We start from the raw sequence: 26,789 nt of genomic DNA on the forward strand, positions 1-26,789 counted from the left end.
TGTTGGTTGGTTTTTTTTTTTTTTTTTTTTTTTTTTTTTTTTTTTTTTTTTTTTTTTTTTTTTTTTTTTTTTTTTTTTTTTCCATTCTAAAGCTTTGTTTGAAGGGCAGAATTGGTTTCTCAGTATTTGCTTGGTTGCGTTCCACACAGAAAGCAGTAGAGAGAGGTGCGGTGGCTCACCTGGAGTGAGCTCAGTGGTGGTGTGCAGGCATCATGTCTCTTGCAAATCTGGAGTGAACTGCCACAAAGGCAGAGGTTCAGTGGCCATCTGGGCAGACCCACACTCTCACAGCAGAGCTGCTGGATCCAGGTGTGTGATACAATTGTAGGGCAAATAGATGATGTTTCCCCAAGTTCCCAGTCGTCTAGATCCACTACAGTAGGACCTGGAGCTCCTAGGTACTGGTCCAGTTTCTCCTGCCTCATGAAGCCAAAGCCACTCTAGCAGAGCATTTCTTGGAAATGCTGCTTTGTGCCCATGATTGCTTTCCTGGGTGCAGAGTGAGTTTTTGATTTTACTTTAACTGGAATGGGAAAAGATGTAGTTTTAAAAACCTTATATGATGAGTGCCCAAAGACTTTCCAGATGTGCTGCTCGCTGTGTTCAGAGCCCCTTGCCTGACTCAAACCATTTCCATCTGGCCTGGTGGTTTATTGCAGGCCTGCCCATCTGAGAGGCTTTCTCCACTGGAACCTCTCGCATGGAGGATCACGCTAGCTGGAAATAATTTGGAGATGCAAAATATCTCTGGGTGTTTGGCTTGGCTGCTGTTCCAGCAGTATCTGCTAAGCAGGGAAGAGCCTGTGAGTGGAGCAGGCATGCTCCCAGCAGCTGCTTTTTGTGGCTCTAGGGGCCTGCCCAGGAGGCAGGGGGCTTTGCTCACGTTACTGAGCATTCATGATTTTCCTTGCTTGCTTCTATGGCTTCAGCTGGTGCAAGTGAGCCTGCTGGCTCTGTGCTTGTGACCAGGAGGGGAGCAAAAGCTGACCCATGTGTCGTTCCCTGTTCTGGCATGCCAAAAATCTGCTTTTATATGAGCGTGTTCGTAACGAGCTGTGCCAGGAAACACATGGCTTGCTGGAGACATGAATGGGAGGTCTGTATGGGGCCCTGTGCTCACTGAGAGCCTCGCAGGGACAAAGAGCAGATGCTGGTGTGCATTGCTTGCTCTCTGGCACTCTGTGTCCTGGGGGCTGCAGCGGATGGGGAGCAGAAGATGGGATAAGGTACGAAGTGCTTGGCTGATCCAGTGGTGGCAGAGAGGACAGGACAGGAGGCCAGGTGAGTGGTTTTACTGCCTGCTGCTCTTTGTGGCTCTGCTGGTCTGGAGAGGGCTGGCTTGCTGCTCTGGAGATGTGGCTGTTTGCAGTGAAGGCTGGGTTGGAAGGAGCCCAGGCACTGCAGGCAAGCAAAGTGCTGCTAATAGCTTAGGATGACAATTGTGGATGGGGATGTGGGAGAACAGGAGAGATATTTCAAGCCCATTGGGCCCTAGGTAGCATGTGGGCAGAGGGACTGTGCAAGCTGTGCCTGGCTGCAGCAGGAAGAAGAGGCTGTCGTGAGAGTTGCAGTCCTGAGCATTAGCAGCACTTCGGTGTCTTGAGTGTTTCTCCCTTGTGGGAAGTGCTGCCAAGGCTGCGTGGGCTGAGCTGCTGCTGAGCAGCGCACACGCAGCACATGAGGAGTTAAACCTGCCTGCAGGCTGTGGAGCCTTGTTCTGACAGAGGGCTTGTCAAGTCCTCTGGACCAGCAAGCTCAGGATGCTCTAGCTCAGTGATTTCATTGCCCAGCCTTTGGAAGCAAGCCAGGGCTTGAACGCAGGGTTTGCTGCTCTTTGATCCAAGAGTGACTAAAAGCAAAGCCTAAGTGCTGGAGCCATTCCCGAGGACTTGGCAACTGAAGCAATTGCTGCCTGCAGACAGTGATGTTTGAGTTGCTCCTAAAGACAAGACCTGTTTGATAATGCTTTCTGAGAGTGTGATATTGAAACCTGTGAGAGGCCAGGACCCCAAGCCCTAACACCATCCCTGCTGTGCTTTTTGTGGCCTGGGGATGGAGCACAAGTCATGGTCTTTTCTGAAAATGTGACCTGATGTCTTTCTCAGAGAGTAGGTGATAAATCAGTCCTGTGTTTGGGACATGGGACCTGAGCTTCTCAGTCTCTTCTGCTCTTTTTCCTTTGGGGACTGCCTTTCTTGTGGCCCCTAGCTCTGCCCCTGGGCTTGCAGGGAGCCAATTTGTGGTTCTGGTTTGTTGGTTTTGCTTGGGGTTAGCAGCAGCTAAACATGCTGCTGGGGGATGCAGTGGCAGCTCTGCCTGTGTCTGCCTTGCCTTGTTACAGGTTTACAGAGCTGGGAATGAGTGCATTAGCTCATCCAAATCCTCATTTTCCTTAGTGGTTTCTCATCAAAGAGCAATAGCCTGTCTTGCTGCTGGACAAATTGCAGGGGCTTTGTTTCTTCAGTGGTCTGAGCAGTGCAGGGGCAGAAGCATAAAGGTCACAGTGTGGATATGGTGGGGTGGTCATGTATTGAGAATGGATTCTGAGGGGTCTAAAAGCTGTTGCTGCCACCTTGCTTTGCTGAGGTCTGTTAGTTAGCTGGCACATCCAGAGTTAGTAGCTGAATTTAAAACTGGTGAAAGGGTCTCTTAATCCTGGTCTTTCAGTCTGAATCTGAAGTTCTGCAGCCTGGGGATAGATTTAGGCTACTCCTGCTGTTCACCTCAAGTTAGTGGTGAGGACTGGAGCATCTCTGGCCATCTCAGCTTGCTCTCTCCCAGCTGTATCCCTGGACTCCATTCTGCAACAAAGTGCTTTGTGTGGTTGCTGCAAGGGGCCCAGGGCCTTCCCTTAGTGAACTGCTGTGCTCCTGGGGTGCTGCAAAGGGCCCTGCAGGTTTGGGGAGCCAGGGGGAGCAGGCGTCCCAGCTGTGTGCTGCAGCAGTGCCTTCCCAGGGAACATGGCATCTTTGCTAGCTATGAATGAAGATGGACAGGGAACAAACATTTAGCAGTGTGTTACAAAGCTCTTGGTCTCCTTCAGTGCTGAGCTGGTGGTGTAAATACATTCAGCTCCTGCCTCAGGTCTGAGATTTGCACACCCATTGTGCAGCCCCAGGAAGAGCTGGTTCCGTGGTGGAGCCAGGACAGCTGTGAGCTCCTTGCTCTGACCTGGGAGCATGTGAGGTCCACTCTGCTTTGAGAGGCCAAACAGATGCTGGCCAGTCATGTCCTCTGCCAGAACAGCTGGCTGGGCCAGTTTTTGCAGCTGACTGCTTCCATCACATCTTGGCACTTCTGGGTCTTAGTTTTGTTTCTTCTAAGCCAGGTTTTCCCCCTCCATAGCTGGGGTAGGTCCAAGGCCTCCTGCTGGCAGGGAAGAAGAGGAAGAGGATGGCTCCCTTTTGGGGAGAAAGGATGGATGCAGTTTGGGTGCTCTGCGCTTTGCTGTCCTGGGCACTGGAGATGAATTGCAGCGCCTCTAAACTGCTGTTCCAGGTGCAGAGCATTAAAGAAATTGGCTTGCACATCTGGCTGAGCCGACCCAGGGTGAATTTTGCTGAAGTGCTCCTGGAAGCAAGTCTGCAGAATAATGCTCCTGGGGCCTGGCTGGAGAATGGGGCTGGGCTACAAGCTGCAGAAGCACCACAGTGCTGGGCTTGCTTTCCAAGCAGGAAACCTTATACTTGCACAAAGCCCTCTCCTGAATCCCATTCCCATGCTTTCAGCTCCTGGTTTGGTTGCAAGCAGCTTTGGGATTACTCATATCCTGTGGTGTCTCAGAGATTGGTAAAACTCTTGGGTACGCAGTGAAATGGATCCTCTCCTTTTCCCTTTCTGTCCTTTGTCCAGAGCTCTTTTAGTTCGGAGGAGCTGGTGCCCAGGAGCTCTACATGGATGTGGGCATTTTGGGGTGGATGGAAGCATGGGTCTCCCACAGGGCTGGGGATGTGGAGCCCTGCATTGTGCTTCCAGCTGCCTTGCCTGTTGCTCCCCCAGCAGGGCTGTAGGTGAGAGAGGTGACTGTGGACTCAGCAGGAATCTGAGGCTGTGCAGCAGCTGAAGGCTTTGTGGTTGAGGCCGCATTCCCAAGCGATGTCGTTAGGCGAGGAGACCGTGATTTTCGGATTGTTTCAAGATGTAAGCAGCCTGGCCTGTCCAGCAGGGCAGGAGATGTGCTGCCTGGTCTCCTCAGCTTGCACAGTTGCTCTGCAGCACCCAGATGGTGTTGGGCTGCTGGAGTGCCCCCAGGTGAGCCTATGGAACTGGCACTGAGGCATTGAAGCAGTGAATTTTAGTTAGCACTTCTAGCTCTGGAGAATAGTCCCAAAGACATTCCCAGTCCATGCTGAGTCCGCTGCCACATCACTGCATTAATGCTGTGGCAGCCTTTGAGGGGGTTGGCTACCATAGGGCTGGGTGTCCTTTACCAGAGTTCTTTGCTTCCTGGCAATCCCACAGGATGGAAAACTTACTCTGCAAGAGCTTAGACAGCAGTGACTGACTTCACAGAGTTGCTCAGAAGTCTGTCCTGGATATGGCTTTGTTGATTTTATTTGTCACCCTGAAATGCTCTGCATATGCTCAGGCTGGAGTCCAGCAATGGCTGGGTCCTGGGAACATCCCAAGACAAAAAAGTGAATTGAGATACACTTGTTAGAAGCTAGAACTGGTAATGCAGGTATATTAGTGCCACTGTTTTTCCTGGGAAGCTGCTATTTGCCTTCCTAAAAAAATGAAATTAGTTTTGAGCAGAGGGTACCGCTGCCTGGAGGATGCTGTGTCCTGCACTCAGATCTTTGCCTGAAGGATGATCTCAGAGGCAGGATGGGATCTGAGCCTGCACTCCATCCTTGTGCATCCTACTAGTCTATGTCCCCTCCCTGCAGATGATTTGCCTTGTGGTGTGTGGGAATGATACCCTGAGGACCTGTAGGTACCAATTCAACCTCCCTACACAATTCACTTAACCTTTATCTATTGCCTCAACAGGAGGGTTTTGCATTTCAATTAAGTATCCTTTGGGTAGCACACCACTGGCTGTTTTCAAGTGTGCTGCATTTCAAACATGTTTATCTAATCTGGCTGAAGATTTCCTGAAAAGCTTTCTGTAGCCACAGTTGAGACTGTTTTAGTCCAGAAACATGTGTGGAGGGTTTCTTTTTCTCCCAGCCAGGGGTGGCTTGTGTCACATGCATCTGCAGAGGCCGGATGTTTGCCAGCACACACATTTGGGACTGCTCCATGCTGCCGTTGGCTTTGCAGGACCATGGCTGGCCCAGCTGTGTTGCTGGGGGATTGCTCTGCACTGGCTCTGTCTTGCTAAGGCTGATGTGGCATTGCTGGATAGTTTTTGAGGTGACTCCCACTAAGGGAATCGTTTTGCTTTGTTCAGCAGCTCCCAGCAATGTGTCCCAGCCCAGATGAGCTCATGAAACCACAGCAGAAGTTTTTGGGAAGGTGTCCAGTGTGAGCTGGGGTTGCCTTTGCTCTCTCCTCTGAGGTGGCCTCCAGTGGCTGAGCCACACGTGGCCATGGCTGTGCCACACAGGAGAGCTGGGAGGTCCTGCAGCTGCTGAGTGGAACAAACAAAGTCATTTTCTTCTTTATTCAGCACCGTGGGAGATTGTTGGCTTTGTTCAGGTTTTACACAAACTCCAGCATAATGGTATCCCACAGAGCAACCCTCTCCTTAGACAGCTTCCTTGAGCCTCTGTCCCAAAAGCCCAGGAGGTGGAGGGGATGCATGGACCCTGCTGGCTGCAGCCTTTTCCGGGGCCAGGGCTGTGCAGCAGTTCCCATCTCCAAACACTGGGCCCTGGTGCTCTGGATTGAAGTACTGTGAAAAGCTGTGTCCACCTCTGGGCTTCTGATGTCTTGCACCCCAAAACTCAAGGAGGATTCCTCTGGGCCACATGTAGGTGCTCCTGGTCTTTCGTTGCAGCCCAAATGTGATATATGGTTGGGACAATGTTTTCCAGCATGTGTAGCCAGTTCACCAATGGTATCTTGGATGCTATTGTCAAAACAAAACACAAGTTTGTGGCTCTTGCTGCACTTTAACGTTTATTTTTCCCAGTTTAACATTTATTTATCCCACACACCTGTGTGATGCCTGTGATGAACACTCATGAGGTGTTCATCACAGGCATCTTGCTTGAGCTGAAAAGGTTGTGTCCATTTCCCCAGCATGGAAAACAACAACTTGAATAATTCATCCTGTTTCACCAGGGAGCTGGATCCCAGTGTTTCCTGACACCTGGTAAAATCCCTGCTTCCTGTGTGAGACTTGTGCCAAGTCACCATCATGTCCTCTGTCCACAGAGCCGTGTCCCCCTCCCTGGACGTGGGCATGGTGAAGCAGCAGGATGGTTGTGATGAGGCAGCTGAAGCTCTCAGATGATCAGTGCTGAGTAAAGTGCACTTGTGCTCTCAGTGATGGGCTGAAAGCAGCTCTGTTACATTGGTAATGCCAATGATTTAATGCTAGAAGTGCGTGTAATTTAAAATATAACATCTTAACAGCCTAATGGTCTGCACCTTCAGAGAGAGGTGTCTCATCACAAACTCCAGCACTAGCATGATCAGTAGGCTGGCACTGCAGGAGCAGAACAAACCCATCTCCTGCATGACTTTGTGTACCCTGCCACATCGCACGTGCTTTGTGCCATACAGCTGTGGTTTGATGGATGTGTGCCTGGTGTCCTGAGGCATGTCTGGGGAACATAGCAGACCTGGGTCCTGTAGGTTCAAACCTGAGTGGATCTGACTGCTCTGTTCCCCTTTCCTCCTGCCCGTTTGACCCAGCAGCCTGCTGTGGCATGAGCTCAGCTCCTGATGTTCTGGTGCTTTTAGGCAGTGGCTGTGTTTGAGTGAGTTTGGGTGGTTGCTGCCTTGCTGAGTGGGGACAGATCTGATGTGACACATGCTCCTGCACGTTGTATCACCTTGAGGCGTGAGTTCATCTCGGGTGTGTGAGACAGCTGTCACAGACTGATGGATAGTTCCTGCCTTTAGGGGAGTGCATGGCAGCTGCCCATGGAGACTTCACTGGACATGCTGACCCTTGGAGCACAGCATGTTGGTGGCACTTGGCTCAGTATGAGACCCAGGGAAACAGGACCATCAACAGGTTCCAGAGAAATGCATGGAGCTGGCTGTTCTGCTGCAGAAGTCAGGACAGCCAAATTCAGAGTTCACAGCTCTGGGATCAGAGGAAATTCAGTTGGGAATTCAGTGACAGAAGGGTCTCTGCAAAATCCAGCCCCTGATCCTGGCTGATGTGTTTGGAACATGTGTGAAGCCCTGTTTGAGTGCCTGTGTCAGTGCCTTGCTGCTGCTGTGAGTGGGGAGCACAGACCAGCACTGCAGGAAATGTGTGGCTGACACTGGGTGCCCATAAGCAGCATTGCCTTGGCCCCTGTGCTGTGTAGCAGGCTCCAAAGGCTTTCCAGCATGGGAAGGGCTCTTGTGGCTTCCTGGAATTTGATGGTCTTCAAAAGGTCTCTTTTGGAAAGGGATTCCTTATCCCTTGCTCTGTCTGACTGAGATGTGTTGTCAAATCGTATCCCTTCACCAGGCTTTCATACAAATGCCGGGTAGGAGGATGTGGCTGAGTGTCCAAAGAGGAGCTGCCTCTCATCTGGACTTTGATACTGCTCATGTAACTTATCCAGGCAACCCCTTTCTGAGGCTGTTCCTCTTGCAGGGGTCGGAGCACACTGTTTTGACCACGCTCTTGTTCGTCTCCATTCTAAGAAGCTCAAAATCTGCCTGGCTTGGCCCCTTTCCCTGCAGAGCATGGTGTTGCTAACAGAGTCCAAGAGCCATCCTCATGTGCTGAATTGCCTTTTGTTTGCTTCCCTTGCTTTTCCAGCTGGTAACCAGAGCAGAGCGCCTGCAGGCTGGCTGTGGGCAGGCAGCAGCCAGATTTGGGAATGTGTCAGAGGTCCCTCAGCAACCATGCCAAGCACTGCCCAGGGAAGCACTCTGCCCGAGCTCTTGGATGGGCATTAGTGTGTCAAGGAGGGCTCTTTGGGGTTTCCATCTCTGTGGAGAGATGCCTCCAGCCCCTCGGGCCACTACCAGACCCCGAGGACAGCTATTGCAATTTATTGTTTCCGCTTCTACTTGCGAGTGGGCTGAGTCACCAGCGCAAGTTTGTGGTGTCCCTGTTGCATCCTCTTGTGCTGTGTTCCAGCAGCTGCTGTGTTTATTCCCATAGATAATCCTTGTTCCACACCAGCGTTTCTCTGGGTAATTGCTGGCAATGTGGAGGTGAGTCAGAGACATAGTCCCGAAGAGAGGGACTTTGAGGAAAACCTAGAAACAGTCTGTGAGTGTTTCTGGTCAGGGACAATCTTGATGCAAGGCTGGAACTTAGGACGCATCCCAAAAAACAGGACAAGAAGCATTCCAAGAAACACTGTAATTGCCCAGGAAGCTGCTTGCTCTCCAGGGCTTTGGTGACTGCCTTCCTGGCTCATACATTGCAAGACACCTTTCTGTTCAGGCTGGAAGTGTGACTCTGTAGTGGGTCATGGGAGCTCTCTTAATGCCCCTGTCCCCAGGGAGCAGAGGGCCCTCCTTGGCTGTGGCAAGCTCAGGCAGCCCTGTTCCAGTGATTGCTTAAAGCAGCTGTGCTGGCATCCAGGCACAGGTCTGTTAAAACTCTGAATGAGCTTTGACAGATGTGCTTTGAGCTGTGTTTCTCCTAACATGGCTCTGACTGTCTGGAGACCCTTGAGAATGACACATGCTTACCTGAGCCATTCTTCTGCTTCCCTTGCTCTAAACATGCCCTCCCTTTTCTGTCTTGCAGCCGTGGGGACCCAGGCAAGCATTCTTTTCACAAAAGAGCCGTACTCCCAGGATGCCCTGCACGGCCGCAGCGCCATCCTCCGCTGCGAGGTGAAGGAGCCGGCGGACGTGGAGTTCCAATGGCTGCAGAACGGCCTTCCCGTTCAGGACACGGAGCAGCGCTTCAAGGAAGGCAGCAACCTCCAGTTTGCTGCCGTGGATCGGCACCGGGATGCCGGGGTCTTCCAGTGCCTGGCGAGGAACGTGCTCACCGGGGAGGAGGCACGCACGGCCAACGCGTCCTTCAACATCAAGTGTGAGTGTGGGGCGAAGGCGGCTGGGGACACACCACAGCCCGGGGCTGCCCATGGTGCACGGGGAAAAGCATTCTCTTTAGGCTGGAAATAGTTTTTCCAGGCTGTCTGCTAATGCTTGTGTGGGTCAGACAGGGATTGGATGGTTTGGGCTGCTCAAGTAGGATTGCTCTCCAGCTGCCATGTCCATCCTGCCCTGTAGTCCTCTTGTGTCTTCTGGTGTCCCTGAGGCTGTCAGAGATGCTTTCTCCTGCTGCTTTTCCTCTTTGTTCGTATGAAACTGGGACATTGCTGCAGCAAGTGTGTCCTGGGCACTGCAGGTCCTTTCAGAACTCATCTTAACCCTCAAAGAACAGCTACATAGGGCAAAGTGGGATCTCTGCAGTGTGGGTATCTCTTTACTCCACACTGGCTTGAGGGCATTTGTATCTCTAAGCATGCTTGTACCCTTGCTGCCTCCTGGTTATCGGTGAGTCACCAATAACCACCACCTGGGCTCTGTAGGTTTGGAGAGCCAGCTGTGTTGGTATTCTTTGATCCCACAGGGATTGAGACAGGCAGTGTGGTTCTGAAGCAGCCGGCCAGCGTAGCTGAGATCCAGCCCTCCTCCACAGTGGTGCTGCGGTGTCACATCGATGGCCACCCACGGTAAGGGTTGCCTCCTGAGGAGTGGACCCTGCCAGGGGCCCCTGCACCTTGGCTGTGTGGTCTCTCTTTCTCTCTCTCTCTCTCTATCCCCCTCCCTCTTCCCCGCCACCTTTTTCTTTCTGCTCCTCCCCCACCTCCCCTCCTCTCTCCCGCAAGAATTCAGTAGAGTCAGGGAAGGCGAAAGGCAGGATTGAGCCTGTGCTGAGCGCCGTGGGAGAAGGCAAACGGCTTCCCCAGAGCCGCGTAGCGAGGAGCACAGTAAGGATGGGCTGTCACAGTCCAGTTGCTGAGCTGCTTGGTGTGCTGCAGTCACTCTCCGTCGCTTCCCAGTCGTGTCCCGTCCACTTTGGCTGCATGTCTCATGGCTTCGTGTCTGTGTCGGGGCCGGCAGCGGGGACGGAGAGCCAGGGAAATGGGCCATCTCTGGGCTGTCTCCTCCGCACACCCGCTCTCGGGGCAGCCCTGACGGTGCCGTGCCCCTGGTCACCCGCTCGCCCCTGTCTTGCAGCCCCACGTGGCAGTGGTTTCGGGATGGTAGCCCCCTCCCGGACAGCCACAGCACCTACTCTGTCAGCAACAAGGAGCGCACGCTGACCCTGCAGAGCGCCAGCCCCGATGACGACGGGCTCTACTACTGCTGCGCCCGCAGCGCCGTCGGCTCCGTCTGCAGCCACAACAACTTCACGCTCAATGTCATCGGTGAGTTGTGTCCCAGCTGTCACACTGCCCTGCTCAGAGCCAACGAATCCTGGCCAGCCTGGAGCCCAGCCCTGTCTGTGTGTGTTAATTTGCCCCTTTTTTGCCTCTGCTCTTTCTGGAGCAGATTTATGCTGTCTTCTTTTGTAATGGAGCACCCTGGAGGCTGTAGGTGCTTCTGGTTTTGCTAATGTCATTGCCATGTGAGTAGATGCCCTGTTGGCCTCTGGAGGCAAGACCTAAGGAGGACAGGAATTGTTGACATTAGAGGAGTATTTGGAACTGGACAGGGGAATTTTGCTGTCCAGTGTCAGCTTTGATCTGTTCACTAGGAGCCAGGGTGCTCAGGGCCTTGCTGGAAACAGGAGGGGTTTTCCCCTTCTGAGCAGCTCCCACATGCAGTCCTGGGCTCTGAGTCCCTAACTCCAGCTGTGCTGGCACATTTGCCTGCTTTGGGCCTGCAGGGCACACCCAGCTCTTCTTTGAGCTTTTCCCAGAGCACTGGTGTGGGGACACCACAGGCCCCTCTGTCCCTCTCACCCTCCTGTGGTCTCTGCCATTGCAGACGAGAGCTTTCCTCAGGCAGTGATCGTCCCGCGGGACCTCATCGTGACCAAGAACGAAGAGGCCATGTTTGACTGCCAGTTTGCAGCTGTGCCCCCTCCCACGCAGGAATGGCTCTTTGAAGACAACCCTGTCACCAACAGATCCAAGTAATAGGGACCCCAGTGATGTGGGCAGGGCTGGGAGGAGAGGGGCACTGTGTTCCAGAAGAGAGAGGTCAAAGCCTGTCTGTACATGAGGGCAAGCATGCAGCATCAGAGTGGTTATGGGGATTGGTTTCTCAGCTTGGCTGGCTTAGGTTTAGCAGGGACGTGGTGCTCGTGCATGGCATTTACCTGAACAGGACTCAGGGAGCAGTTTGTCCTCGCACAAATCTGTGGGACTGTCATTTCTAGATGCCTGTGCATGATAACCCCACATTTAGGGATGTCTCTCAGCCCCAGATGTGGTGATTCTATGGAGCCAGGGAAGCTCAAGCTCCAGACACCCACTTGGGGCAGTTGACAGTCAGGGATGTGTCCCAGTGCTAGATGCCAACACACGGTGATCCCCAGACTTGGGAACACCTCCCAGCTCCCAACATCTGCACAGCCCATGGCTCTCTTGCACTTCTATATCCAAGTGCATGGTGATCCCCAGAGCCAGGAGTGTTTCTAAGCCCCAGGCAGCCTAAGCATGGGGCAGTCTGCAGGGCAGGGACAGCGATCCCGGAGCCGGGATGTGTCTCTTCCAGACTCTGGAAAGCGAGCAGTGCCATCTGGGCAGCCCCCGGGCGCCACCTTGTGTCCCCTGCCCCTGGCTCTGTGTGCTCCCACAACTGGCTCCTGCTTGGTGATGCATTTTTTGTTGGGAGCCAGCTTTTCACCAAGAAAAAAAACTTCTACGAGCTCATTTCCTCCATGAAGAATGTGTCCCAACCATCTCCTTGTTTACGTGTGGTGGGAAGCTTTGGCGTGGCACCCTCCTGGTTTCAGGGGCTCATGCAGGACATCTCAGTGCTGTAGCTCTGGCCATGTCCTGCAGAGATGCCCACTGAGCCCTTCCTCTCCCCACGTGCCCAGGACCACCGTGTTTGCCAATGGCTCCCTGCTGATCACCCAGGTGAGGGCTCGCAGCACCGGTGTCTATAAGTGCGTTGGCCATGGGCAGAGGGGGAAAACTCTTGTGCTGAAGGCAACTCTGCGGCTGGCAGGTGAGGTCCTGGGGCTGGTGACAGGGTGGGCAGTGGGTCCCAGAGCTCCAGTGCCACTCTGGAGCTTTGTGACAAATAGCAGTGGGTCAGTACGTGCAATGGTTTATCCTTGCTGTCTGGATGAGGGGAGAAAACAGTTTGTCTGCTCTCACCTTTAAGTGGTGTCTCCCCTGTGAATGATGGTGTTGGTGGGTTGGCTGCATGTTCTTGCCTTCTTTGAGCCCTGTGGTCTCTTGTTCCTCTCAGAGATCGAAGACATGGCACCCTTCTCCCCGAAGGTGTTGACAGCAAACCAGGGGCATCGCGTGTCCTGCACTGCCCCACAAGGCGTACCCACACCCCAGGTCTGGTGGGAGAGAAACCAGGAACGAGTTCCCACTGCTGGCAGGGTGTACCAAGAGGGAGAGCAGCTCATTTTCACGAGTATCACTGAGATGGATGCAGGGATCTACACGTGCCATGCTGCCAACAAGGCTGGAGAGAAGAAACAGGAGCTGAGCATCACTGTGGCTAGTAGGAAACTTTCTGAATAGGGTGGGAGCAGAAGAGGGGCTGGACAGGGGGTCAGGATGAGCTGAGCAGCGTGGCTCATTACCTCACTGGTACAGAGAGGCACCTCTCATGGCTGAGCTGCGGGGCCCCATGGCTGGTTGCAGAGTGCCTGTGTGTTCTGCACTGCTGCTGGCCAGAGGGGTAGTGAGTGTCTCTGTGTAACCCCTTGCCTTCGTGCCCAGCGGTACCCAAATGGGTGGAGATGCCCAAGGACAGCCAGCTGGAGGAGAGCAAGCCAGGATACCTGCACTGCCTCAGCAAGGCCTCCCTGAAACCCACCGTCACCTGGTACCGCAACGGCGTCTCCATTTCTGAGGTGAGGCCACAAGGCAAGCCCCTGCCCCTCATGGGCACTCCTGCTGGGCACCTGCTCTGCTGCTGCTGTTTCTCACCTTGTTCCTAGGCCCAGCTTCCCTGTCACCCCCACTTTGGCCATATTCCTGGCACTAGCTCCATCCTACTGATGTGTGGGTGCGCGGTTGGCTGTCTCTTGCCACTTTTCTGGCAGTCAGCCCTGTGCTTTTGGGGCAGGGGTAAGAAAAAGGTCCCCGCAGCTTGTCTCCGTGTGGGTCTCAGCAGGGATGTGTTTATCTGAAGCATGGTGTGGCTTGCGGACTGTCAGCAGTGCCACAAGCAAGGGCTGATCCTAGGGCTGGGGACAGCGTCATTTCAGCCCCGCTCCTTCCCCCGCTCTGGGCAGGACTCGCGCTTTGAGATCTCGGAGAACGGCACGCTGCGCATTAACAACGTGGAGGTGTACGACGGGACCATGTACAAGTGTGTGAGCAGCACCCCGGCGGGCAGCATCGAGGGATACGCGCGGGTGCACGTGCTGGGTATGCTGACAGCACCTCAAGTCCTTCCCTGGTAGCTGCAGGTGTGATAGCTCCAGCTCCAGGGTCTCCTGTGGCGGGGAGGGAGCCTAAACATCTCCTCTGTCTGTTGCAGAGAAGCTGAAGTTCACCCCGCCACCTCAGCCCCTGCAGTGCATGGAGTTTGATAAGGAGGTTACAGTGTCCTGCTCAGCCACGGGCCGGGAAAAACCCACCATCCAGTGGACTAAGACAGGTCAGGGGGATTTGGTTGTGGTGTGCCAGCTTCTGACCCGAGGCCACGGGAACGTTGCCCCACCTCCAGTGTGGGTGAAGCAGCAGTGTGGCCCCGTGCGTCCTGCATGACTGCTGCATCCATCCTCTCGTGTCCTGCAGATGGGAGCAGCCTGCCATCCCACGTCAGCCACAACGCTGGCATCCTGTCCTTCCACAAGGTGAGCAGGAGCGACTCAGGGAACTACACGTGCATCGCCTCCAACAGGCCGCAGGGCGAGATCCGTGCCACCGTGCAGCTCGTGGTAGCAGGTGAGGGCTCTGTGGCAGGCAGGGGCGTTTCCTGCTGTGCTGCCTTGGCCTGGGTGGCAGAGAAAGCAGTGTCTGGCCTGATCCCGAGCTGTGTCCCACGGCACTCGAGTGTCTGGTTTTTTGGCAGCTCTTTGCGTGCAGCCTGGGAGGGCACGTGCCACTGTGCCACCACGCTGGCCGCGCTCCCTTGTGGCAGCTTAGCACCATTCCTAGGAGCTGACAGCGTTCGTGTCGGCCTCTCTGCCTTCAGTTTATGTCACCTTCAAGCTGGAGCCAGAGCACACGACGGTGTACCCGGGCCACACAGCCATGTTCCAGTGCCAGGCAGAGGGGGACCCCGTACCGCACATCCAGTGGAAAGGGAAGGACAAGATTTTGGATCCTGGGAAACTCCTGCCCAGGTACACAGCCTCCATTCCAAACTGACACGTGGTGCAGCAGGACATTCCCAAGTATCCCTCATCCCTGCCCAGTATGAGGGTGCCAGTGGTGCAATCCTGGGTTCGTAGCTTGGTGGGCACGTAATTGACTCCACGTGCCAGGACTTGGACTCTCCTGGCCCCAGGGTTTCCCTTTTCTGCCACAGCCTGCCAAGCTGTGATTGAGCTGCAATCATCTGTTCTTAAGTCTTGCACAGCCTGATGGAAGCTGACGGCACTGGGGACGTGGGGCTGAGGCATTCTGGGGAGGTGGGGCTGCAGGTGCCTCAAGCCTGCCTCTGCCCTTGGCTGTTTGCAAAGAGCTCTGTGTGTGTGGTTGGCAGGATTCAGATCATGCCCAATGGCTCCTTGGTGATTTACGACGTCACCTCCGAGGACTCTGGAAAATACACCTGCATCGCTGGCAACAGCTGCAACATCAAGCACCGGGAGGCATTCCTGTATGTTGTAGGTAAGGAAGGTGCCCAGTGTTGGGACATGACCTCCTGGAATCCCTGGCAGTTCTGGGCCCTGCTTCTGGCTCTGGTTGTGCCTGCCAGGTAGTCACAGCAGTATCCCCGCTGGAATGCAGCAGAGTGTGCTGTGGGATGTGCCCAGTGTGCTGTGGCTGGGTGAGGAGGTGGTCACCAGCGGGTAGGGGGCTGGGGGCTTTTCACGTCCCTCCAGCACATTCCTGAGCAGGATTTGGGAAATCCCTCCACACCCCCACGTGTTGGATGCTCTCTGCCTCACAGACAAGCCAGCAGCAGAAGAAGATGAGGGACCTGCCAGCCACACACCCTACAAGATGATCCAGACCATTGGGCTCTCAGTGGGGGCAGCTGTTGCCTACATTATTATCGTGCTGGGGCTGATGTTCTACTGTAAGAAGAGGAGAAAAGCCAAGAGGCTGAAGAAGCACCCAGAGGGCGAGGAGCCTGAAATGGAGTGTCTGAACGGTGAGGCCGGTACGCCTGAGGGTGAGGGCTTCGCTACTGGCTCCCTGTCCCTGTGCTGGAGAGGCTGAGGGGCAGGGAGCTCCCCGGGAATAGGACAACTCCTGACCCATGGTCTCTCGCTCTGGTTTTTGGTTGGTGGCAGAGACCTGCTGCCAGGTGAGAAATGGGCAAGGTACTGTGAAACCTGAATCCCAGCCTCACGTTGTGCCATCTCTGCCTGCTGAGTTATGTCTCACTCCTGCATCCCAGCACCTGCACGTGGGATCACATGTCCCAGGGGAGGGAAGGATCCCTGTTGCAATGTAATGAAATTCTAGTATTCTGCTGGCCTCTTCAAATGAGAGTTCAGCAGCTCCTGGTGCTGAAGGGAAGGTGTATCACTGAACTCCCTCTCTTATCTCCAGTGAGGACTTGTAAGTGGTGGAGTGCAGTTGAGTTTGCTGTCCCTAATTCTCTGGATCTCCCCATACATGCAGGTGTTCCCCCTCCCAGTTCTCCAGCACACAGCTGTGCATCCTGATCACATGCAATTTGCTGTGAGGGCCTGGAAAAATATAACTGCTTGGTTTGTCTCCTGGTTTTCTCCTTGCATTGGCACTTCGAGCAGAGCCAAACATCCAGAAGAGAAGTCTGGCTGTGGGAAACCTCCTAGGAGCAGGGATGCAGGAGCATCTCAGCAGATTTGTGCTCTGCATCTGGCACCACTGTGAGATCTTTCAGTGGAAAAGTCACAGCTCACCTGTGCCAGCAGGCTCTGGCCAGCATCCCCTTCCCAGGAAAGAATTTCTTTCAATTGTTTCTGAGATGGTCTCAGATTTTTATCTTGACCTGTCTTTATTATTTTTCTTTTCTGCTAGAGTTTGCCTCTTCTTATTCCCTGCATTTGGAACCAGGTTAGCTGCCAGGTGCGTCCTCATTCTTACAAGCAGACCCATCTTCCCAGATGTCTACACTCCTCCTTTTTGGTACTTCCATAGCCTCTCTGGAGAAGTGGTTTGTGTTTGCTGTGAGCTCTAGTGGAGTTATTCCATTCACCACAGTCTTCAAAGATCTGGCTCTTTGCCTTTTTTTGATGTGGTCCCTCATTTGCTGGGTGACCCAAACCCTCATTAGCTGGGTGACCCAAAGTATTTCAGCACCTGCCTAAGTACCTACAAGTACTCCCTGGCTGACCACCAGCTGACTTTTCCAGTGCTCTCACGATCCCGACAGATTTAACCTCTCCATGGACTTGCAGTGGATCTTTGCAGTGGATTTCTATGGATCAGTACACTCCTAACCACCCAGTTACTTTCCAAGGTCACGTCCTTGGTGTGCCACATCCTCTGTAAGGAGAGCTTGCTCTCAGTATCCATGGCTGACTGTGCTGCTTTTTTTTTGTTGTTGAATACAGACATAGCATTTGGGGAGGCTCATGGCTGGGGGGACTGATTTCTCTGCTAGTGTCTCTAGGGCAGCATGGCTGTGTCTGTTTCTCCAGGAGATGCTCCCATGTCTGTTGCAGGCAGGTGGGCAAAGCAGGCAGCTTCCTTCCCCTTGGTTCTTCTCTGGACTGCTGGATACATAAAGGAATCCTCCTGTCCCTTTGTTACCAAGTGCCTTGTCCAGGCTCTGTGAAACATGGGAATGTGTGTTCTCAAAAGTGGCTCTTGTTGCTGCCTGCTGGTGCTGTCTCTCAGTGGCAGCACGCTCACTCTGCAGCCTTCTGGATTTTTTTGGCACAGTTGCAGTGGTCGTCTTGTGTTATCCTCTTGGCTTCAAGCTTGTGGTCTTGAGACACGATTAGTCATGTGTGCAGACAGCACAGGGTCAAACAGTCCTGCTGATAATGAGTGTAAAAGCAGGGAGAGTGTAAGGAGCATCCAGCTTTGATTTATAGGATAAGTGGTGGTTTTTTGCTTTTATTTTTGCAAATCTTACTGCACCATGTGAGAGCAGACAGGTGTCAGTAGCCATGGCTCTTAAGTCAGGATATCTCAGTGTTCACAGCTCCAGTCCTACCTGTGACAAAGCCATGGTCCCTGTCACGGTGGCCAGGCCTGCTCAGGATGTGCTGGTACCTGTCTTGCACACGTGCATTGTAAGCAGGCATGTACACACACTGTGTGATGCAACAGCCTGTGATGGAAACTACAGGCAGTGGGACTCCTGTTGGATTTACCTCGTGCTGGGTTGTCTTGATATTGTTAAAAATTTCCTGTTGTGTGGCTTTTTGCCTAGTGCTTATTCCGGGAGCAGCTGAAGTGGAGTAGTACAGAGTGATGCTGGAGGTGTGTGAGTGACCCTAGCTCAGGGTTGTTCCTTGCTTTAAATTCCAGCTCCTGCTTTCATCTTATGGAAAATACCACTTCCTAGTAACCAGGTCTGATTCAAGCAGTAAATACATTCAAAATCAAGGTTTGCCATCTATGCAGTCATTTCTCTACAAGCTGCCTGTAAAATGCAGGGTTTTCTGTTTTCTCAAGGCAATCACGTTTTGTCCTGTTCTCTGGCTTGTGTTTGTGCTAGGGAGATTTCTAGTGAAGTCCCTGTGCAGAAAGCTTGCTGGGGCTGATTGCAAGGACACTGCTTCCTAGCACTGCTTTAACCCAGCCAGTTAAAATCCAGACTGGTCTGGTCTTACAGGTTCAGCGCTTCCAAGGACATTCCCAAGGCTTGCTGGGAAGTGAGTAAGGAGCAGGGACATCAGACTGCAGCAGCTGGTGTCAGGTAGACTTGAGAGTCTCTTGGGTATCAAGAGACTGTGGTTATAGTGAGCAGTGTCCATCTGCTCCACCTCTACCTCGCCCATCCCATCTCCTGCTGCTGTCCTGCAGGGTTTTGTCAATGGTAGTTTGGATGTAGCCGCTGCTTGGGGATGACTGAGTGGGATGGACAAGGCCAGATGGGGCTGGCTGGCTCTGGGACCAAAGCCATTGCTCAGCATCTGATTTCAAGGGTGGCTGCTGGGCTGCCAGAGATGGGGCAAAAACTGAGGCCAGGCCACTGCTGCCTGGGGCTGGAGTGCTTGGAGTGTCGGAGCCCCAGGAGGAGCTGAGCCCCAGAATAGCTTTCACTGTGTGGCCTGGCAGGATGCTGAAGCTGTTTGTGCTTCCCTGGCAGGCGGTGCTTTGCTGCAGAATGGGCAGATGACAGCAGAGATTCAGGAAGAAGTGGCCTTGACCAGCCTGGGCAGCAGCTCTGGGGCCAGCAAGCGCCACAGCGCTACCGACAAGATGCACTTTCCACGTTCCAACCTGCAGACAATCACAACCCTGGGTATGCTGGGCCACCCTGGCCTTGTCCCCACTCCAGCAGGAAACCTGTGGCTGAAACCCCAGCATGTCCCAGCCAGAAAACAGGATGTGCTGGGCACAGAGGGCCCTGCAGCCCCTGGAATGTCAAGCAGACCTGCTGTCCTAATGCACGCCGCCTTCCCGTGTGCTTCTCTACACTTCCAGGCAGGGGGGAGTTTGGTGAAGTGTTCCTGGCCAAGGCCAAAGGCACAGAAGATGGTGAGGGTGAAGCTCTGGTGCTGGTGAAGAGCCTGCAGACGAGGGATGAGCAGCTGCAGCTGGACTTCCGACGGGAGGCAGAGATGTTTGGGAAGCTGAACCACGCCAACGTGGTGCGGCTGCTGGGGCTGTGCCGCGAGGCAGAGCCACACTACATGGTCCTGGAGTACGTGGACCTGGTAAGGGCCCTGCCAGCAGGAAAGAGGGACGTGACAGCAGTGGGAGTGGGGCCTGCGAGTGTGGCAGTGGGCTGGCAGCACAGGGCAGCCAAAGTGTAAGGAGACCAGGCTGAGCTTACTGCTGTTCCCAGCCTCTGGAGGGGTCTCAAGGGGAATGGGAGTCTCCTGCAAGACCTGCAAGTGACTTTATCCTCTACAATCTCCTGATTTCTGGTTTATGTCCTGGACTCAGCTATACAGGCTAAGTTGTGGGACTCCCTGCCACAGAATGGCTGTGAATGCTAAGGGCTGTGAGGAGTCTGGAGTTTGTAGGAGAGAAATAAATTTGGGGCATGAAAAACCTGGAGGTTTCAGGCCTGCTTGCCCTTATCTTAGCCAGTTGAGGCCCAGAAACAAGATCCTGGCTTGGCCAATAAGGCAGGGACCAGGAGGACAGGCAGGAACCATGGATCAGGAGATGAGGATCTGTGGGCCTGCCACATCGAGGCACTGCAGGGACCAGTGAGCCTGGTCACTTTGTAGAGCTGCTGACTCTGAATCGCTGTCTATCTCCCAGGGGGACCTGAAGCAGTTTCTGAGAATCTCCAAGAGCAAAGATGAGTCTCTGAAACCACAGCCACTCACTACCAAACATAAGGTGACCATGCAGCTTTGGAAGTGCTCTGGGGCTGGGGACCCTAAGGAGGGCAGCAAGTGCTGACAGCTCCCTGGGGTCAGGTGTCTCTCTGCACACAGGTGGCCCTGGGCATGGAGCACCTCTCCAACGGCAGGTTCGTGCACCGGGATTTGGCAGCCAGGAATTGCTTGGTCAGTGCCCAGAGGCAGGTCAAGGTCTCGTCCCTGAGCCTCAGCAAGGACGTGTACAACAGGTCAGGGATCCTGACAGGGGAATGGGAGGGGATGAAATGGCCCCAGTCTCACTGCCTGCCTGTCCTGCCCGCAGCGAGTACTACCATTTCCGCCAGGCCTGGATCCCACTGCGCTGGATGCCACCTGAGGCTGTGCTGGAAGATGAGTTCTCCACTAAGTCGGATGTGTGGTCCTTTGGGGTGCTCATGTGGGAGGTCTTCACGCATGGGGAGATGCCCTATGCTCCACTGGCAGATGATGAGGTCCTAGCAGGTGCGTGGAGTACCTTGTGCTGTCCCTGGAATTGTGGCCTACTTGCTTTACGTGTGGAAAGGGGGCCGGATGGGCTGTATGACAGTGCTGATCTGGCTGCATGGAGAACTGCTCTCCTTGCATCCCCCAGAGAGGATCACACCCCTTGCCAATGGCCCTTTGGACTTTTCTTTCATGCCAGGTCTCCAGTCAGGAAAGACGAAGCTCCCGCAGCCCGAGGGCTGCCCGTCGCGCCTGGCCAAGCTGATGCAGCGCTGCTGGGCCCCCAGCCCTAAGGACCGGCCCTCCTTCAGCGAGCTCGCCACCACCCTTGGGGACAGCCCAGCTGACAGCAAAGCCTGAGCACCCCAGCCCTTGCTGGTGAAGGATGTGGCGGGGTGGACAGGGGTGTGTATGTGCCTGGGGCGCCCCTGGCACTCCCACAGCCCCTTGCTGAGCCCGACCCCGATGCGCCAGCGAGCAGCTCAGCATCAGCAGCTGCTGGACTCAAAGCACAAGCCAGTGTATCCCAGCCCCACCCCCCTCCCCAGTGGGTCCCAAAGACAGCCCTTGCTGCCTCCTGCCCCCTGCCTGCTCAGCCCGGTGCCCTTAGGCTGCTGGTGTGGATGGAGCGCAGCTGCCCCTCCCACGGCGAGAGCTTGGGCGTCCCTGCTCACCACATCCATCTCTGCCGGCCTGGCCCGGCTCTCTCTCCGTCCGTCTGTGCTAGGCATGCCTGCCTGCCCCTTCCCCATGGGGACAGGCCAGCCAACAGGAGCACAAAGTGCCTGGCATATGAAGGAGCTCACTACCTTTCCCAGTTACCCTGTGCCTTTTTTTGTACTTATGACTCTGGGCAGAGCCCCCTGTCTCCCTCTTCCAGAGCGCTGACTCCTCCCTACCATAGTATTTCTGTTACTGGAATGCAGCCTAGAGTGGGTTAGTTTGTTTGCTTGAGTGGAGGGTACTGCAGCCAAGAAGGGTTGGGTTTTGTTGGGTTTTTATGTGCTGCTCTCAATAAAGAAGGCGCTTTTTTTTTTTGGTTTTTTTTTGTCTTTGTAAAATACTGCTGTCACATAGCGGTTTTCCTCCACATGGCTCCTGGGAAGGGTTTGGGGCTCGTTCCTCAGGCATCTGTCTGCTGTGTTTAACCCCTTTGCCCCCTTCTCAGGTGAATCTGGGATGCTGTTCCCAGCCCTGTGTGCTTTGAGGGAGCACTTCGCCTCAGCACTCTCTCTCTGGGCAGTCATGAGCTGCTCTCCAAGAGGGACTTGTCTCAAGAGAAAACATCCCTCTCAAGAGAAAATGTCCCTCAAGACTCCAAGCAAACAACCACTCATGGACATGTTGATTGGCTGACCTCAGTTCAGGTATTGATTGGGTTTGTGCACCCACCTCTGTGGCCTGGGACAGCTGCACAGCCCACACTGGGTTGTGGGTTTGTGCACTTCAGCTGCTGCTTCTTGCAGGATGCTAGCAGGGCCAGGCCTGGATGGTACCCTGGGGGATTTCCTGCTGTCTCATGTGGTCTGCAGCCCTCTCCTCTGTGCTAATGGCCCAGAACAACAGCAGGGTCCTGGCAACCTCTTCTTGGGAGAGGAAAGGAGTGCATGTGGTGTACAAGAAGCCCCAGTCCCCACAGCATGAAGTCCCCAGTCCCAGGCCAGCATGGGCTTGTCCCTTGGAGCCACAGTGAGGCACTGGGACCAGCAGTTTCACTTGGCTGCACAGCCCTGGGTTGGGGGTATATAGACAGATCTGAGCTTCTGCAGGAGGCCTGATGGGGCTGAACTGGAGGCAGTGGGCATAAGCTGCACAAGGGACATTCATTGTGGTTTTAGGGGAAATGCTTCCCCTCAAGGATAATAAAGGTATGAGTCCCAGAGAAGCTGTGGCATCTCCATCACCATCATCATCACCAGAGATACCCAGTCCTGGACCAGGGAAGTCCTGAACTACCCAGTGTAGTTGGCTGTGCTTTTATCAGGGATGGTCCAGAATCCTCTTCCCACCTCTGCTACCCAAAGAGGTTATGGAGATGCTGGAGGGGGTCAAGTGCTCATTTCTTGGAATATGCTAGCTGGCCCTGAGCTCACATTTGGTCCAGGCTTGGAAACTGGGTGCAAGAAAGTTTGCTGGCAATGCTCTGCCAGTTATCAAAGGTGTTTGTCCCTTTTCCAACACTTGCAGGTGGGAGATACGGACTCTCCCCTAGCCAAGGTCTCTTGGCAAGCTGAGCTGTGGCAGTGGCTGGGTGTTGGGGCCCTCTCTAGAGGAAGACAACCAGGGCTGGTTGGCTGGACCTGGTGCTCCCTGGCATAGTAGGCTTGGCAGCAGGTGACTGTCACCCTGACCTCTGGCTGCCTCCATGACCAGAGGGCCTGGCCACAGCGTGGGACTGGTGGCACTGTGCCTGCTGGGCAGACCTGTTGGGGACAGAGGGATCAGGATTTGCCTTTCCTTCTACCCCTTGCAGCCTCATGTCCCTCTTGTTGCTCCCCAGTCCCTCCCAGTGTGAGTGCAACCCTTCTGAAGGGTGTGCGTGTTGTGGCAGTGCTGCTTATGTGCTCTCCAGCTTGCAAGTGACCTGTCTTGTGCATTTGCTGTTGTTTGATGTCCTTTTGTTCCACTTCTCACATCCATTCCATTCCTGTGGACTTTCCTCTCTGCTGCCCTTCCTTCTAGGGAGGAACGCTGCACTCGGTGGGCTGATTCCTGCAGCCAAGCCACTTGTGGTGGCCTAGCCAAGCAGAATCTCAGCATTGCCATGGCTAGAGACCAGAGATGCCAAGGATTTTGGGGGTACCACCCTCATTCTGCCAGCTCTATGCATGCAGGCATTTCATGTGGTGGGAGGGTCTGGCACGGCTGCAGTGAGCTGGTTCTGTGAGCAGTGTCAGGACTGCGGGCTCTGCTTTGTCCCAACACATCCTGGAGGCTCCATGGCCTGTTTGCCATGCAGTCAAGACCTGGTGACTACAGGGAAACACCCAAATGGAAAGTCACCAAAGCTAGGACAAGCTCCAGACCCAAAGAGTACAGAATGATGGGGGTTGGGATTGGGTATTTTTGGGAGTGATGTCACGAAAAAATTCTGTATCATTGGGGAGGGGAGAGATGTTGGCCAAAGTAATTTGAAACAGCAAGCTGAGCAAATGCAGTCCCAGCTAAAGGTGGTGGAGCAGAGCAGGGAATCAGAGTCCCTGCAGGAGGTGGGATCCAATTGCCTCAGCCCAAACTGAAGGAACACCTTACAGAAGACCGTGTGCAGGATCCAGGGCCAGAAAGAGCCACATGGCTCCATCAGAGCCCAGGTCCTAGAGAGCTGCCAGCTGTGACCAAAGTGGAACATTTGCTGAACGGTGTAAGAGACCAGCAAGCAGATGTTAGTCCCAGTGAACAACTCCCTAAAGCATAAAGACATCCAAACCAGACAGTTCCATCAGGAAGTTCCTGATGTTTTCTCTTGCCCTGAAGTTACCCAAATTCCCCTTGCACCATTGCATCCTTTGAGCACCCTGGTCCATGAGTGCTGTGCAGCTGGAGGAAGGGCTGCTTGGTTTGCTCTGATTTCCTCTGCTGCCGCTCTGTCAGGCACTTGTGTGGAAACTAATGGGCCTTAATTGTCTTAAGCAGCCTCACCTGGGACTTCCCCACAATCCTGAGCTGCATTTAAGCTCAAGCCTGTGCTTTCAGGTTTTTTTTAAGCAAGCTTGTAGGTGTTCCTCTTTTGGCCTTGCCTCTAGCCCTGCCTTCTAGGTATATGTGATAGCCTTATTATCCAGTCAGGATTTTGGCTCTAGCTCACAACCAAGTGGATTCTGGATTTAGTCCATGGCTTGCTCTGGGGATGGCCCCTGAGCACCACCTGTTGCTGCTCTGCTCAGGTACTGTGGGTTTATACCTGTTCAAGAGGACGTGGGGTCACCCCTCAGGGAGCAGCCCCATTCCTACACCTGCGTTGACCAAAAAAAAGCACGTTAAGAAAGGCCATAACCTAGTTTTGCATGTGTAACAGTACCTCTGTTCTAGTTGTTACTGCTCAGAGAAGAGATCTGGCTGTTAAAAAAAGAGCAGCTAACTGTTCAACAGCAGTCAGAAAAAGCAGCTGGACTATCAATAGTAGGAGGATCAGGAAGAGGATGGAAACCATCACAACCCCAGCACCCAGCTGCAATATGGATGAAGAGCTGGAAAAGGGTGAAGAAGCACTTGCTGCACTGGCCTAGAGGAGGATTGAAAAGGGGATGTAGAGGACTGTGGTCATGCTGGCAGCAGGGTCTGTGCTCACGTGGAGCTGTCAGGCAGCTTGTCTGGAGGGAACTTTGGGGGAAATCAGGTAAGAGACTGTTAAGGCATACTGTCAAGTGCTGTGCCCTAAAACTGTGTAAGAACAGGGCTAGAAATGGGAATTTTATGACGTGGGGATTGTAAATAAGAAAATCCCTGAAGGCTGGAAACTTGCTTTAAGCTGCTTTCAGCTGTCAGCAGCTGCTGGTTTGGTTGAGGGAAAACCTGCTGGTGGTGACTTGTGTCCTGTGGGTGATGGTGGCTTGGGGACAGGGCTTGGCTCTCCAGGGTGGTCTGAGTGCCTTGGTGAAAGATTGGCATCCCGGGAAGCTGGGGCAGGCTGAAGCTCTGGGCCTGTTCAGAGCACAAGGACAGGCATCTCAGAAAGCATCCACTGGATGAGGCTTGGGAAGGAAAGGACTGGAGCAGAAGCGATGAGCCAGCCCAGAATGAGCCAGGTCTCACCTTCTGCCTGTGTAGACACTCTTGCAGCTTGGGGAGCAAAAGGCCTTGCAATTGGAAGGCCCAGGGAAGAGAAGCAGGAATGCAGTGTGTAGCTGTCCCATGAGCAAGAGAAAACCAAATCCTGCTACCTGCAGTGACTGCACACTTGCGCTGAGCAGGCAGAGCGCCCCAGCTGTGCCCATCAGCTCCATGTGTTCATTGTTCCCAGCCAAACTGGTGCCCCCAGCCAGGCAGAGGGTCCTGCTGACCCTTCCTCAGCCTGGCAGGACACGGCGAGGCCTCGGTCTCACCTGTGCCAGGTGTAGTTTGTGCTCGGCTCCAAGGGAGGGTGGCCAGGGCATGTGATGGGAGGCATGTGAGCTCCAGCAGCCCTGCTGGGAGCTATAAATGGCATGTGTGCTCACTGGAGGAGCATGGCTGGCGGGAGGAGGGGGAGGCGGTGGTGGCAGCGAGGGGGGTGTTGGGGTTTGCAGTTACTCCCTTGCTCTGTAGGAGGCTGGCCCTGGGCTGGGGGACAGCTGTGAGGGCTGGTGCCGAGCGTGCGTGTCCTCTGAGTGATGAGGCAGATATGGACAGGGCTCCGCGAGCTGCAGAACCCTCCACGGGGTGCCCAGGAGACAAAACGGGTCTGTGGCCAGACCAGAGGTGGGCTCTTGCCATGGTTGCAGTTCCTGTTTGTAGGACAGGGTGTGGGAGACACCCTACTCCATCTAAGAATTCTGTGTCTTCACAGCTTTGAGCTCTGGGCTGTGCCGTCCCTCTCGCACCTTTGCTGACCCGCACACAGCGTGCCTTGCACAGTTGTCCTGTGTGGGCTGTCCTCTGCTCTGGAGCTCCTGGGTCACACCTGCACGGAGGATGTGACCTGTGCCAAGGGCTTGGAGCCATCTGATGGGCATCAGCAGGGTGGGAGAGCCCCTTCCCACCTGTGCTCTGTCCCACGTGGACGGCCGTGTACGGAACCACAGCCTCACCCCCGCGGGTTTGAAGGTGTCTGTGGCCCATCCTCTCAAACGGGAGATCTTTTTTCTGCTGGGCAGTGATCAGCTTCAGCAATGCGTGTTTCGGACACATCTGCTTCGGTCCTGTCCCTGCACACCCCTGCGCACCCACATGGCCCCCGCGCCCTCCCGGTGCCTCTGCAGCCACCGGAGACGAAGGGAGGCACGTTGTCCCCGCAGGCTGTGACAACAGCCGGGCTGCGGAGCTGCCTGCAGCAACAGCTGTGCCATCGCGGCGAGCCGGGCGCGGTGGCGGAGCCGCTCCTGGCTGGATCCCGACCATGGCGAGGCACGCACTCTTTGAGACACGTGGTGCGTCCCTTACGAGGACCGTGCCCGGAGCTGGCGGTGGGAAGGGGCCCGAGGCAGGGCTGGCAGCGGGGGTGTCCCGGCTCTCGTTCGCAGCCCGCGGGCCGGCCCGGCCCGAGCGCCCCGCGGCCTCGGCCGGCAGCGCTGTCCCTTTAAGAGCCGCCCTGCGTGTTCCAACCCGGGCGTGACGCGAGCGCGGCCCGACCGTATGCAAATCAAACGCCAACCGGCGGCCAATGGGCGCCGGCGCTCGACGGCTGCCAGCCAATGGGATGGCGCCTCCCGACGGGGCGCCGTCTCGCCCCATATAAGGATCGCCTTCGCCATAAAAGGCAACATTGTATCGCTTTATATGGGGGCGGCGCGGCGCGGCGGGGGCGGCGGCGGAGCGGGGCCGTGAGCGCGGAGCGCGGCGGGGACATGGCGGGGCCGGCCTGACCCGGCCCGAC

At 54.8% G+C, this 26,789-nt stretch overlaps 2 protein-coding genes across 3 annotated transcripts in view; both read left to right on the forward strand.

Annotated features, from left to right (window-relative positions):
- PTK7 (protein tyrosine kinase 7 (inactive)) overlaps window positions 1-21,315 on the forward strand; it is a 35,255-nt gene extending 13,940 nt beyond the window's left edge. Inside the window, exons 2-20 of one of the 2 annotated variants that reach the window (XM_041474535.1) lie at window positions 8,822-9,115; window positions 9,659-9,761; window positions 10,270-10,460; window positions 11,023-11,170; window positions 12,083-12,213; window positions 12,460-12,726; window positions 12,948-13,081; window positions 13,466-13,601; window positions 13,714-13,833; window positions 13,974-14,123; window positions 14,374-14,524; window positions 14,887-15,014; window positions 15,298-15,510; window positions 18,604-18,759; window positions 18,942-19,174; window positions 19,731-19,811; window positions 19,892-20,043; window positions 20,118-20,296; window positions 20,478-21,315. In XM_041474535.1, coding sequence (XP_041330469.1) covers window positions 8,822-9,115; window positions 9,659-9,761; window positions 10,270-10,460; window positions 11,023-11,170; window positions 12,083-12,213; window positions 12,460-12,726; window positions 12,948-13,081; window positions 13,466-13,601; window positions 13,714-13,833; window positions 13,974-14,123; window positions 14,374-14,524; window positions 14,887-15,014; window positions 15,298-15,510; window positions 18,604-18,759; window positions 18,942-19,174; window positions 19,731-19,811; window positions 19,892-20,043; window positions 20,118-20,296; window positions 20,478-20,638 — 3,128 coding nt within the window. In that variant the 3' untranslated portion in view covers window positions 20,639-21,315. The remainder of the gene's footprint in view (window positions 1-8,821; window positions 9,116-9,658; window positions 9,762-10,269; window positions 10,461-11,022; window positions 11,171-12,082; window positions 12,214-12,459; window positions 12,727-12,947; window positions 13,082-13,465; window positions 13,602-13,713; window positions 13,834-13,973; window positions 14,124-14,373; window positions 14,525-14,886; window positions 15,015-15,297; window positions 15,511-18,603; window positions 18,760-18,941; window positions 19,175-19,730; window positions 19,812-19,891; window positions 20,044-20,117; window positions 20,297-20,477) is intronic. The other variant, XM_041474536.1, reaches the window with a different exon arrangement.
- A 5,233-nt stretch (window positions 21,316-26,548) lies between these two features.
- Window positions 26,549-26,789, forward strand: part of SRF (serum response factor) — a 14,109-nt gene continuing 13,868 nt past the window's right edge. Inside the window, exon 1 of the mRNA XM_041474532.1 lies at window positions 26,549-26,680. Coding sequence (XP_041330466.1) covers window positions 26,549-26,680 — 132 coding nt within the window. The remainder of the gene's footprint in view (window positions 26,681-26,789) is intronic.

Source organism: Pyrgilauda ruficollis, unplaced genomic scaffold (genome assembly GCF_017590135.1).
Source record: "Pyrgilauda ruficollis isolate IOZ18807 unplaced genomic scaffold, ASM1759013v1 scaffold328, whole genome shotgun sequence".
Lineage (NCBI taxonomy): Eukaryota > Metazoa > Chordata > Aves > Passeriformes > Passeridae > Pyrgilauda > Pyrgilauda ruficollis.